The sequence below is a fragment of the Lepisosteus oculatus genome, chromosome 8 (genome assembly GCF_040954835.1).
Source record: "Lepisosteus oculatus isolate fLepOcu1 chromosome 8, fLepOcu1.hap2, whole genome shotgun sequence".
Lineage (NCBI taxonomy): Eukaryota > Metazoa > Chordata > Actinopteri > Semionotiformes > Lepisosteidae > Lepisosteus > Lepisosteus oculatus.
Window position 1 is genome coordinate 19,743,098 of NC_090703.1, and position 13,918 is coordinate 19,757,015.

At 38.7% G+C, this 13,918-nt stretch overlaps 1 protein-coding gene across 1 annotated transcript; it reads left to right on the plus strand.

Moving 5' to 3' along the window:
- The first annotated feature begins 2,871 nt into the window (after positions 1-2,871).
- Positions 2,872-11,915, plus strand: LOC102699086 (probable G-protein coupled receptor 132). The gene is made up of 2 exons (XM_015350925.2): positions 2,872-3,126; positions 7,662-11,915. Exon 2 carries the CDS (start codon positions 7,682-7,684, stop codon positions 8,690-8,692), a length of 1,011 nt encoding a protein of 336 aa, XP_015206411.2. The 5' UTR covers positions 2,872-3,126; positions 7,662-7,681; the 3' UTR covers positions 8,693-11,915.
- The last annotated feature ends 2,003 nt before the right edge of the window (positions 11,916-13,918 follow it).

Genomic DNA, 13,918 nt, shown 5'->3' on the forward strand with positions numbered 1-13,918 from the left:
TAACTGATTTTTTTCATATTGTTTTCAACCAAAATACTCATAACTTTCTTCTTTTACCATTCTTGTTTTACTGCAAAATTAACTTTATAAGATTGCTCAGCTTCAGTATGTCCCAACCAGGCTCCAAGGCAAAAGATACTGGGATTTGGAGAAAAAAAAAAGATATTGGATTTGTATAAAAAGTAAACTGATGTCAATAGTCCGTTCTGACATCCTAACCTGTAGGATGTAAAAAAACACAGGTAATTAGGAAAAGTGATGAGTAAAAAAAGGCAGTGCTACTACATTATAATTATCTGTTACACAACTGTTATGTGTGCTATGGGGAACTAAAGCTAGAAAAGTATAAAACAATGAGACAGAATTCTTCAACCAGTCACAAAGCTTCTCTTAATTTTACATTACATTAGCATACATATTATAATAACAGAACAGGAAGTGGCTAATTGTAAAAAAAAGTGGACAAGACATTAGATGGGTTGATTCACACACCCACAGTGTGATTTCAGAATATTATTTGTGGGTGAACATGGTTTCTCATCTCTGATCATTGCCTATGATCAGACCATGGAATGGTGGAGCTATCTGCACATAGAATAACCACTAATGGGCAGGGTGGTACATACTGCCTGGTACCAACTAAGCCATTCCAAACGGCCAACCTCAAGCTCATAAAGGCCCATCAATCATCTGATTGCAAGCACATTGGCAGTCGAGTCTTTCAGATTCCTTATCAGAACCCGTTTGTGATCCAGTCACATTATTTTTTATGTCTAGTGAGCCACTAGGACTGCTGACCCCAACTTCAGAAATTCTCCAAAATCCCTACTGTAATTCTCAAATTCCTGGTTCATAGGTCTCTTGTCCATTTGATGACAGTAGGATCTTGTGTGTTTTCTTTCTTTCCTCTCAAACAGCTAAGATTCTGGGAATACCTAACCACAGACAGAAGACACATAAAAATTCTGGGCTGAAGAACATAACTCCAACCCCTGTCTCTGTGTCTCATTTTGAAAACATGCTCCTGTATTCACCATTTAGCTGACTTGCATATAACCACAGCGAATTAGTGTCACCCCGCCAGGGAACCCGGGATTTTTCTCCAACGAGCACTTTACACATGACGAAACTGACTGCTTCTCAGATACAGAGAGCCCTTGTAGTTTCACTACACTTGTAGTTTCTGCCTGAAATGCTGCGCACACCCATTTCACCACAGACTGCAGAACAATCTGTGCACATGTTCATGCCAGCCCCTATTGAACTTGTGGTTGTGCACGCTGTGAAACGGCGGTCTGTGTCAAGAGGCTTAGTCACAGATGCGCTACAACCGTTTCCTCAAGTAACTACCGGGTACTTAGCATGCGTGTTGCTTCTTTCCTGTGGAGCCAAGATTAACTCAATCCAACTAATTACTTGACTTTTCAAGATAATTGGTTGAATTTTGTTTTCACTTTGACATTAAAGGGTGCAGGGCAGCAAGGAGTAAATTCTCACGAAAATTAGGAGAACATACAAACTTTACGCAGAGAGCACCCTAGGTCCGCAATCGAACCCAGGACAGAAACCACAGTTACGCTACACTGCACCACATTGATGCTAATTTTCTTCTTTTCCTATGGTCTTAAATAATGTAATAACAATGCAGGTTGGTCAATTGCAATTTTAAAGCAATGTGAAGGTGGGACAGTCGGTCAAAGGTGTTCAAAATTGCATAATTGTCAAATATGGTTTAGGTTGCTTTCTTAATTTAGCATCGCTGTACAAACCCTGGATTGCTATATGTTTTTTCCATATGTAAATACCGGCAGGCAGCAAGGTTGAATGAAACCAACTGAAATTCAAATACAGTCGCCTAAATAACTGCAGTGCCTCAGAGGTTGGATTATGTGTTGTACAATTAATGCAAATGTTGTACAGTTACTGCAAATCGGTCAGCATTTTACTTTCTCTTGGACCATTCGGTATTTTATCAATCTTTTCATATAATATAAATACCTTTTCAGTATCAAATTCATACTTCTTCCCATTCAGACTCACGGTGAAGACGGAGCCTACCCCGGCAAGCGACGTTCTGAGCAACACCGGACACACCCTGGACGGGACGCTAGTCCATTGCACAGACACGTAACACTCACACTTGGACCATATGTTTTTCCTTAGAAGATAATTAACCTACCAGCATGTCTTTGAACTATTCAAGAAAACACGCAAACTACAGATATCGCTCCAGGACAGGAGTTGAACCCCGGGCCCCAACGTTGTGAGGCATACTGCGCCACTGTGCCGACCTCTAAAAGCTCTAATAGGCCATTTTTTTAACAGTAGACGGAACATTCAGTGAAAGGTGTCGTATTTTATCAAACTGCGATCAGACTAAAAACAAATGTCTCGTACAGCTATATCAGACTCTTCTTGAAGCGTTTTACACAACTCATGTTACCGTCATTAATTTCTTCATAAGGTTCTAAAAAAGTAAAGAATTTTACACGTATAAAACCTGTCGATTGACCTATATCCTGCTTCAGAAATGATGTTATCTACTCTATTCCATTTTTTAATTCCTTGTCTGTAGATGCGGATTTTAACCTTTCACGTACTCAAGACTGACTCAGACATCTGCCAGAATGGGGCTGAAATCTGTTCCCGAGTTTTCCAAAAATCTCCACCAACACTTTTTTATTTAAAAAAGAAAACTTGAGTCTTGAGTAGCAACAAAAACTGTACATTTTGTAAGTTAACATTTCTTTTAGCACCCACAAATCCGTAGTTTCACAGTGTAAAACTACCCTGAAGACTGACGCCAACAAATGGAAAGCCTGCTTTCTGTTTAAGATGCATGTTAAACTGCAAAGGAAATAACGCGCAGAAGTAGCAGAAGCAGAGCCCCATTCGCAAGCGGCGCTTTCACAGCAAATTGCACACTTACTAGAAAAAAAGCACCGGGCCAGCGGACAACACAGAGAGCTGCGAGCGGCTTAACTGCGGAGTCTACTGATTGGTTAACAAGAACGGAGCCTTTCCAAGTAACGATGCAGAAGATTCTTGAGAGAATGCGTTCGGTGAACAATGAGTGAGGATCTGTCGCGCTCGAAGAAAACATGTTCCTGTGTTTGTTGCAGAAAGGTGAGTTTAAAAGACTGCCAACCTTTATATCCATTGCATACTAGTACTGTACACCTGTTAGCCCTAGGTGAGATGAAAGACTAGTTTAAATCACGTCTCTTGGGAGTTCAGAGGTTGTGGTGTAACTTAACCCAAACCACGGCTCTAACTAAACCTTTTGAGAGCAGAGTGGTGAAGAACAGCTGCGCACTTTAAGGGCGTTTTCATTTAAAAATGAAAAAATGAGAAAAAAAACGGTTTACTCTAAAAGTGAAGATTTTTCTATCCTATCAGGAATAGGTGATTACTGTACATCTCGTTTTATTATACATCTTCCCTTCGTTTTGCAACTATGAAACTACGACCATTTTCCATTTTCAGGTACAGTTCTTGCTTTGTGTGTAGTTGGCAATAGGTTTTGAATGAACTTCCTCCTTTTTGTTCCATACAGAAGACTGGCAGTACGTACCTCGTTTCTTTTATTTTTTTGAACCAAGTACTTAAAAGATAGAGCACAGCCGCGACGCATAATTGTGTTTCCTCTGTTCCGATTACATAGACTGTTGATTGTAAATTTTCCAGACAGTTATTAATTATTAAAGTGTCTGCTAAACACAAACCAATTCCGTCTAGCGTATCTTCGGAGACCGAGAAAAAGCAAGGTATTATACAATACCCCTTTCTTTAGTGCAAAGACAAAGAACAGATGAATTTGCTGCGAAAATATTTGATTTATATTGTATATTTATGTATATGTCTCTACTGCCCACACAGCGGGGAAATGGGAGGATTAAAGTTAAAGATCGTAACCTAAATTGACGTGCATTTAAATAAAGGTGTTTTTTTCGCCTTTTGAAAGCGTGTTACGCGAGGTTAATGCGTTTGTTTTATAGTTTTATATACTTAGTAATCTAAGTAAAAAATTAACAGTAGCAGCCCTAACGATTGTAGATTTAATTTAAAAGAGCTCTTGAAAGTACCCGGTTATGAATTCACTTTGCCGGTTACACACTAAAGCGGTGGTCAGTAACCTTGCCAAGCACGTTGTCTTTCGTTATGATTTTTTCATTTGAAAAGCTTGAAGGCGGTAACGTGTAAGACACACGGACGGAGAATGTGTCTGAGAATGGGCTGACAGCTCTCAAAGACTAGCACGGTCCGTTGATCCGCAAAATGGTGAAGAAGAAAGAGAGTAACAACGCTTCACATGTTCAAGGGCTGCAGATATTGTTGCAGCGAGTAATGGATGGGCAATATCCGTACAGCGCACTTCGGCAAGCAAGAGCACTGACCGTAATGAGACATGACAAGCCGAGAAAGTGATTCAGTAGATAAGGAGGTCATCCGCTGACAGTCGTGTCACTTTTCACATAGACACCATTAATACAGCCTTATTAAAGTCACAATTCTTCTCGCCTGCAACCACCCTACTATACAACAAAGGGTTAAAAGGACCTTCAGATGTTCATCATACAATCACATTTCCAGGAAGGAACATGTCCTTTATTTTTTAGACGTTAGACCTACAACCTTAGATACAACATAAATATCATTTTAAGTAGCGTCCACGGCGAACATGATTGATTTTGGATTTCTCATTCCCATGCGCTTTATGCATCTTTCACGTGGTTATTCATAAATCAGCTTTGTGATCTCTGGATGCTAAAGGTTTTATGAGAGGCGTTTTCACATAATACAGCCTAGCCTGACGAAATGATATATTTATTTATATATTATATATATTTTTCCAGAAAAGAGCAGGGTTTGACGATCTTCAGTAAAATATCTTTACAGAACGTGCTTTGGGTAAGAGTTAAGCACATAACGTTTTCCCTGAGATAAATGATTTAAAGAATGTATTGTGAAACTAATGCTTAATGTAAGGGTGACTGTTTCTGATCTAAATGTCTGGTGAATTTGTGGAGTTCCCATGGTCTGCTTTGTCAGAGCAAGAAAAGGAACTAAGCCTTTATGAGACAGTTTTGGGGACTTCCAGTTATCACTGACTCTTTAGTTTACTATTTTCATGCCATATTCGAAGAAAGTGGAGGATCTTAAAGCTATTGCTCATGTTTTCTCATTTTGGATTTTGACTGGTGTCGTGGGGAAGTTAGAAAATTGACCCCAGTTTTAAAAGTTGCAAATCAGTGCTTGTGCCGAGAATGGGCTTCTGAGCTCAGAAACCACAGTACTGTCAGCACGCTGAGGTACAAGAAAAATGAACATCAGCATGTATGTAATGATTAATCCTCTGGTGTGCCAGCTTGCGGAAATGCTACTGACTTGCATGCTTGTGACATTTAAACTGCAAGGCTGGCTTTACTGTATGTAATCTATGATAAAGGTAGTTCTGCTGTTGTCCGTCTCCTGCTACTGTATGTTCTGAAAATGTTCCTGTTCTGGATTGCACAAGCATTGGGTTTAAGAGAAATTCTTCTGTACTAGATAAACTCAAAATATTACAAAAGTGACAGTGTAACAGAGTTCTGTGTGCACTTATGACTGCTCATAGATGCAGTGAGGGCATCTCTCTGTGTGCTATCCATTATATCCATATTGAAGCCAGTATGCTTTATGTGATGTTGGAGTAACAACGTTGGCTGTGGAATTGTTTTCACTAGCTAATTTCAGTGTTTGGAGGGTTGCAGTTATTTTGAATGGTTAAGAGATACAGATATTACTTTCTGGGAAGGTATTTTAATTTATTTAGCTGTGGCTTGTATTCAATTCACATTTCTTTATTATATTTACATTAATACATTTATAGGGAAAGACATTTACGGAAACCATCTTCGAAAGTAATTTTACTCAAGGTCACATTACAAAAGTCTGTATGAGCTACTGTATGTGAACGATTTAATGGTCTGTACATATTAAGTATTATATTAGAAAATGTATGTATTATTTTGTTATGTTAAAATTGTTTGGGTTTACTTAATTCACAATTTATGTAAAATCATAAGGACTTGTGCCTTGAGGAGTTTACTCACTGGTCTAGACTGTGCTTTGATATTTAATTGTTTGGACTTAGTCATATTAACTGTTTTAAAAATATTTGAAAGGGTATATCAACATAATTTGCCACCTCCCCCAGAGTACCACTTGCTGAATTTCCCTTGAGTTCAAATAAGTGCGCTGTGGTCCAGTGCTCACTCAGTAGTGGTTAAAGGTAATGGTGTGCTTTGTCATTTTAGTGTTCATGTCTTCCTCGAATCTCTAGCTGAGGGTTTGTTGTAGTACTCTAGTATTTTATTAAACAATTTTTGTTTCAAGTTGTTTAACTGAAGTAATAGGACAATGTTTGTTAATATATAAATAATAACTACTCTAGGTCATTAGGTGTGTTTGGAGTTTCTTTTTTACAATTGTACAACTACTTGAAATCAAACCAGCCCATTTGTTGTTGTTTGAATTTGAATAGCAGAAAAAGTTCATAGTATGAATGTTTTTTGTTACCCTTACCTGAGAAATATTTTCAGGGTTGAACAGTGACAATTAAAACATTAGCTACAGGTGTAATATATGAAAATACATTTCAAATGCCACCATTTCTAACACAGATTATAGCTTATTCTGTTGTAAAGTGACAGGGTTGATTGCAATTAACTGAGTTATAAATAGTTCAGGATTTGTGTAGTAAAGCTGAATTTGTTTTTTCAATATCTCTATCATATAGGCAATGTCCATCAGGTTGAGAGTGCACCTCTAAATATTTTTCCACGGAAAGAGTTATCAATTTTTCTGCTCAGCACCAAGAACAAAGGAAACACTGAGTGAGAGAATTTCAGTACCACAGTACTACTACTTGAAATTTATATTTTTTAATTCTGCTGAATGCACTTATGAAAAGGTAGCGCCAATTCAATCAGAGATAGGCTCTGGCACCCCCCGTGACCCTTAACTGGATGAAGCAGTTAGAAAATTGATGGTTGGACTAAGAATGATCTGCTGTCAGGGTGGAATAATAAGGACCAAGGAATTTAGAAAGTAATTTGTCCTTTTCAAACGTATATAGCAGATAAATTAAATTCTGGGTGTGTTGGCCAATTAACGTTGCATGCAACTTTTATTAGGACCTTAAACACATTTAAAAACTGCTAGCATGGTACTTTATATTTGCAAGGATATTAAATTAATTTGCTAATATGGTCCAGATACACACGCTTAACACAATTGTTATAAAACCCAACAATAGAAGTGTGTTGCATATTTTTGGTTTTATGTATACAGCACATGTGTGTATTGTGGATTTACATGTATATGTACTCACACCCTTTTCTTTGAGGAAATTAAACACAAACAAAAGAAAGAAAAGACAGCTTCTGAATCTCATTGACATTTTTTAATTGGTTTTTAAGGAAAATCAAAGAATATTACATGGTACCATATATAATAATTAACAAATGGGAACATTTTAGTTTAGTACCTAAACAAACTGTATATATAATTCAATAATATAAAAACAGGAACTAATGGATAAAATTTATGAATCCCAGTTCCAACATCTCCCACAGCAAGGACCACCCACCTAACTGTGCTCTCTGTCTTTTCAACAGGAATCGTATCTCATTAAATCATGAGTAAGGAGGTGGCCATGAATGTGAGCTGTCAACTGCCTTACGAGCACGACAGGATCCCCTTGGTCATCCTGTACAGCGCCGTGGTCATTATCGGACTCCCAGCGAACCTGGCGACGGTCTACCTCACATTTCTGCAGGTTCTGAGAAAGAACGTGCTGGGAATTTACCTCCTGAGCCTGTCCCTGTGTGACCTAATGTATCTGTGCACGTTGCCTTTGTGGACAATATACGTCACCACCGGTCACGTTTGGCACTGGAACTCCATGGCCTGCAAGGTGACGGGCTACGTGTTCTTCAACAACATGTACATCAGCATTTTCCTGCTGTGCTGCGTCTCTGTGGACCGCTATGTGGCGGTGGCGTACGCTGTGGAGTCCAGGGGTCTGAGGCGACAGAAGCACGCTGGGATCATCACCTGTATCATCTGTGTGATCGTGGCGGTCGGACACTGCCCTGTCTTCATCATGAAAGAAGGGGAAACGGAAGGGAAGGAGAAGAAGTGCTTTGAGCCTGGGCAGAACACAGCAATGGTGACAGGGTTCAACTACGCCCGGTTCTTCATCGGCTTCTTCATTCCCCTGATCATCCTAGTCGCCACGAACCGCTCCATTCTCGCAAACATTCAGGCCAGTGATGGGCTGCAACAGAGGCAGAAGGTGAAGGTGAAGTACTTGGCTATCACCGTGATAGTCCTCTTCCTGGTGTGCTTCGCTCCCTACCACATCATTCTCTTACTTAGGGCAGTCATGTTTCACTTCACAGAGAGCGGCAGCTGTGACTTTGAGATTCAGGTGTACACACCCTACACGATCTCCCTGGGGCTGTCCACCTTCAACAGCGCCATGAACCCCATCCTCTACGTCCTGGCCAGCGACAACATCCGCAAGGAGATCCGGCGAGGCCTGTCGGGCCTGAGGAGCCAACCCAGATGCACTGACAGCAGTCTGCCCAAAATACAGAACTCCAAAAACTCTGATGTCCCAATGCGCGAAAACAACAGCACATGAGGGCACACGCCCTCTCTTTCACAGGATATGGCTTCATACCTTTCGCTGCAGCACATCTGTGGCTGAAAAGCCACACTTGTCATAAGTGAACGTGCAGTTTAATTAGCTGTCACATCGTGTGCGGCCGCTTTCTCATCTGAAGTTGTTTGCAATTTTGTTTTCTCTTAGGTAATCATTTTCTGCATCTGTGAAAGAGAAGGGGTACTTGATTGATTGTCTGGCTTAATTCAGGAAGCAGTATGCTGCAAAAAATGGGGGTAAAGTTTCCCATATTACCCCCACAGACACGCTGAGTTGTGAAACGCTTCTTCTTCCCTTCAAACCAAGCTGTGTATTTTATCAGGTGCGGTAGAAAACAAAACGTAAAAAAGTATCCAATTAGATGTGTCCAAACCAGGGCACTTCTGTAGTCTGTTAAATTATTTAAACATTGAAATGCATTCATATATGTGTATGTAAGTGTATATACTGTATCTGTGCTGTGAAAAGGAATCAGATATTCATAAAATATATTTGCACGTCTGAACACAAACTGTTATGCTTGTATCAGTCAACATTTACTCCTGAGAAGAAACGAGGAGAGCTTGTCTCCCTGAGCATTACACAAATATACTGCACCACCTCTCCAGGATGTGTCTGTACAGTAGGAAAGAATACATCTATCCCTCCCGCCCACGTACTCTTTTTTTGCACACCATATTGAGAGCCAATGCATGTGGACGCAGGAACAGGAAACACGCCAATAATTTCCTGTTTGATGATTATGCAAAAGAATGTAAAGCTGTTGAAGGATAGTATCCACATATAATGATGTTCAAGGAGAATCATTGAGCTTGTTAAATTTAATAAGAAATTGGTATTAGAAGGTAACAGCTGTGTTTATGCAAAAAAGTGTTCATTATCATTGAAACCGAATGGTACTGCGACAAAGGAAAGGCTGCTTTGTAGCGTCTTGTGTTGCAGTGGGAACACCCAAAGCTAACATTAAAGATTGTAATGCTAATGATGATAAGAAAACAGGATTACCTCTCCACAGCAGATGGATACCTGTTGTCGTGTTTTATAGAGGTCTCGTAAACAAGTCAACACCACTTTTACTCATGTTGAGCAAGTTAATAGACAAATTGGTAATAAACTTACTCTACTGCTTCATTGGGACAGGATGGACTGCCATCTTTAGCTCACAAAGGCTGAAATGGGTCAAGCAGCTACTGTATACAGTCTTATTTCCATAGTGTGTTAGGGTGAGTGCATAAACACATGCATGCGTGTGTGAGTGTAAAATACGGGGTTTTAAAATAAATGTGTAATGTGTGAAAGTTATATCTGCCCTTACTTGAGCATCGAGTCAGGAGTGTTGTATCAAAAGGTTACAGATTTAAGCTAATCTTAAAAAAAATTAGTTTCAGTGACCTAAACCAAGACTTCTACATATCCGGCCTTGAAAATAAATCAAACATGCTGTTCTATTTTCTGCTATATTAGTGCTGTATATACCTGTTATCATTTATGTCTTCATAACGTAATTTTAGTGTACTATCCTCATTACACCTGAGGTTAGAAAACTCATCGTCTTACTTTTTCTTAAAACACATCTTTGTTTTGAATGAAACATACATGTGTTTAAAGTTGATTGAACAGAGGGTTACTTCATGTCGTGGGCTACAGTACCTCTTATCAAATTCAACCTACTCAATACTCCAAAAGCATATTTAATTATAGATAAATGCTGACAGGTGTGGTTAACCTAAGGCGGGGTGTTACATGCAATCAAGGAAACAGAAAAAGCGGAAAGAAAAAGCTGTTAAACATGACTTAAAATGTCCAAGCTGGCAACAAGTTTATTTCATACTATTATTACATCTTGGAATGCCCAAAAAAGAGAATTCATTATTGCTGATCTGAGGATGCCATTGCAGATTAGGTGAGGAGAAAGATACATTATATATCGATGCTTAGTATCGATATATATAAAGTATATAAATTCTTATATTGTTTCTATTTAGGAAATACCATGTAGAGATTTTCTGTGAGAAAAGCTTTTGCTGTGGGTTGTTAACTGATCTAAGCAGATTCTACCTCGGAATTTCTGTACGCATGTTGGTCTGCAATCTTTACATTCAGTGAAGTAACTATACAGTACCTGCACTGATTTTTATCTGAAGATAACACAGTCGCAAGTACTGTATTAATCTGCCATCTCTGTGCATCTGAACTGTGCTCACTTGACAATGTTTTCCTTTCAGCCCTCGGGCTCTTGTCTAATTATAGTAATATAATTCACTTTAATAGATTTTGAACATGCCCTCAGTGCTAATGCACTTTCTGGGGTATTATGAACCCCTGTTATTTCAACATAATACTGTAAGTGTTGAAATTGAGCCACTTATTTTGATTACTGTCTTCTAATTTGTCTTATTGTTGATTAAAAAGGTAAAAAACAAAACAAACAAGAATTCTTACTGCCAATGAATAGATATTTGAGCACTAAGACAGAAAAATTACAACTTTTCATTAATCATAATAAAAGGGGTTGTTTGAAATTTCCATTTTGGAAGTTATTGACATTAATGCATTATCCATTTTTATGTTTGTATTTTAATGTTTTCTTTTTAAATAAACCATCACTTTCTGGTATTAGTAAAAAAAAAACACTTACATATTCCAATATGTATGGGCGGAGCGGTGGTTCTGTGGCTAAGGATCTGCACCTGTGACTGGAAGGTTGCTGGTTCAAATCCTGCAGCTGGCAGAGGAATCCTACTCCGTTGGGCCCCTGAGCAAGGCCCTTAACTCCAACTGCTCCAGGGGCACCATACAATGGCTGACCCTGCACTCTGACCCCAAGCTTCTCTCCCTGTGTCTCCATGGAGAAAAGCTGGCGAAAAGACGAATTCCTAATGCAAGAAATTGTATACGGCTAATAAAGAAACATTATTATTATGTGAGGCGGAATCTAATTTCTATTTTTAATTAGCATGCTTTTGAAGTTGTTAAGTACTCTACTAAAAGGCAACCTGTTCGTGATTGAAAAAAAATATTTCATACAGTACATTGTTTCATGGAGGGAAAATCCAAGAAAAACAGCTGATGCCCGTGACACTTCTTAAAAGGATCATTCAAATTCCTTTTCAACCAGAAGTTCTGTACTTGAATCTTCCTAATGAAACATACACCACATGTGAATGAGTGTATTTCGAATAAATGCATTGCTACATCAGCATCTGGTTGTTTTGCCTATTTACTACTCTTTTCAGTAGTTTTACAGTACTAATCTCGAGAACTGGTATTAAAGTCCAGTACTGAGGTTAACAGAGGTCTTGGAAACCAGCCCTTGAAGCTTGGGATGAAGCAGTTCCACAGAAGGTAGAATAGGCCATTCATTATGACCTGTTTTCCCATGCCCATTTTTGCTGGTCCATTTTGCCCTTTGTATGTATTTGCTTGCAGTTTTTTTCTTGTCCAGTTTATTGCTGTCAGTACTGTGCACAATTTCGGGGCACCTGAAAATCTTGTGAAACATTCAAATGCACCAATTATTCTTCTCTTTCTTCTAGTCCCAGTTTGGTTCCACTAGCTTTTGATCTGCCTTGGATTACTTCTGCAGCATACGGTTAGATTGAGGACCTGTGCACACACCTTTGTTCACTGAGACTGTGTACTGGGAAATTCCTGTGTCAATGAGCTATAACCAGCCAGCAATCACCGTGTTTTGAGAACCTTTCGCACCAGTATGGCAGTCATTTCTGGATTTAAGGCGTTATCATAATTTCACAGCATTGTTTTATTTTTAAGATTACTTTACCATCTCTTAAATGATGCACAATTATTTATGACAAGAGAAGCACCTCTTCAAAATGCCTAACCTATTCTACACCCATCCTACTGGTCCCTAGTAAAATCGTGAAGATACAATTGTTCTTCGGGATAAATATAGAAGATATCTAGTCCTCATTTTATATGAATCAGACTTCACAACCGCCTTTTTATATATCATGAAATGTGGTTTGTGCTTTTTCAAGTTTTTAAGCATGCTATGATTCAGGTTTAAATATAACTTTGTATGTGTATCCCAGCCCAGTCCTGTGCATTTAAATAGTTCATGAAGTTAAATGCTAGTAAAACTGCTTTTTACCCTGGCATCTTCATTTTACTGTAAGTGAATATTTTCGGAAGAGAGATGACACAAATTTTAACTTCAAAGGACTTTTGAAGCGCAATACACAAAAAATGGAAATAAAGAGTAATATTGTACCATTTCTGCTGTAGGTTATGTTTTGACAGAAAAATGAAAAGCTCGTCAGTAGAAATAAATGAGACTCATTCAGGTGTGAGTAATGCTGAGAATGTTTCAAGATGCAAGGAGTTTGTGGTGACCTCATGGAACCACAAACATCACTTTTTGTATACAGAGCTTCATAAAAAGGCACCTAGGATGTCCAAGGACAGAGAAGTATTAAGGCGTGCAAGGAGTATAAAAAACTTCTAAGCATGATTTCACTCTGTTGTTCTTTTAACACACTCCTGCAGCATGAGGTGAACATGGCAGAAATGTGGTTGTTCTTGCGAATTTCAGAGAACGTACATCTCTTAAGAGATTGTAGAGGTAGTAGTTTTCAGGTGCTTTTAGTGGTGATCTGATGCTAATGGAACTAGTTTTCTCTGTGCAAATTAGATGCTTCTCTGATCATTGATCATGGCTTTGGAATGCACTCTTCAGGACCCTGTATGGAGTAAATGTCACTTGTTCAATTGTAGCACTGTTGTTCTCTTTCTCTGTGAGAATTTTTGTTATGTTACAGTATGTAGTGTTGCCCAGGTTTAGGTTTTCCAACTAACGTTTGTTTTGTGTTTTGGCTGGCCGAAGTATGACACAACTGACTGGTGAAATTCATTTTTAATAACTACATGTTCTAAAGAGACTGAAATGTTCCCTGACTTGAAAATATACAGTACGTAGGTAGTTTGAATTTTATGGGAACTGACTGTTTTTGATCAGACGACGTTTACGTTGAATTTCCTGATGAGTGAATTGTGTCCAACACGAGCGTTTACAAACCCTCGCTGTTTGATTGGATGTATTTTTTACAAAGCATTTTAATGATTGCATTAGCTATCAGGTTGTTACAGAACGTGGAAGTGCCATTGTGAAGAAAGTTGTGAAGAACGTTGTATGCATAACATCACAGTATCATTTTGAATTATATATATATATAGTGCACACTG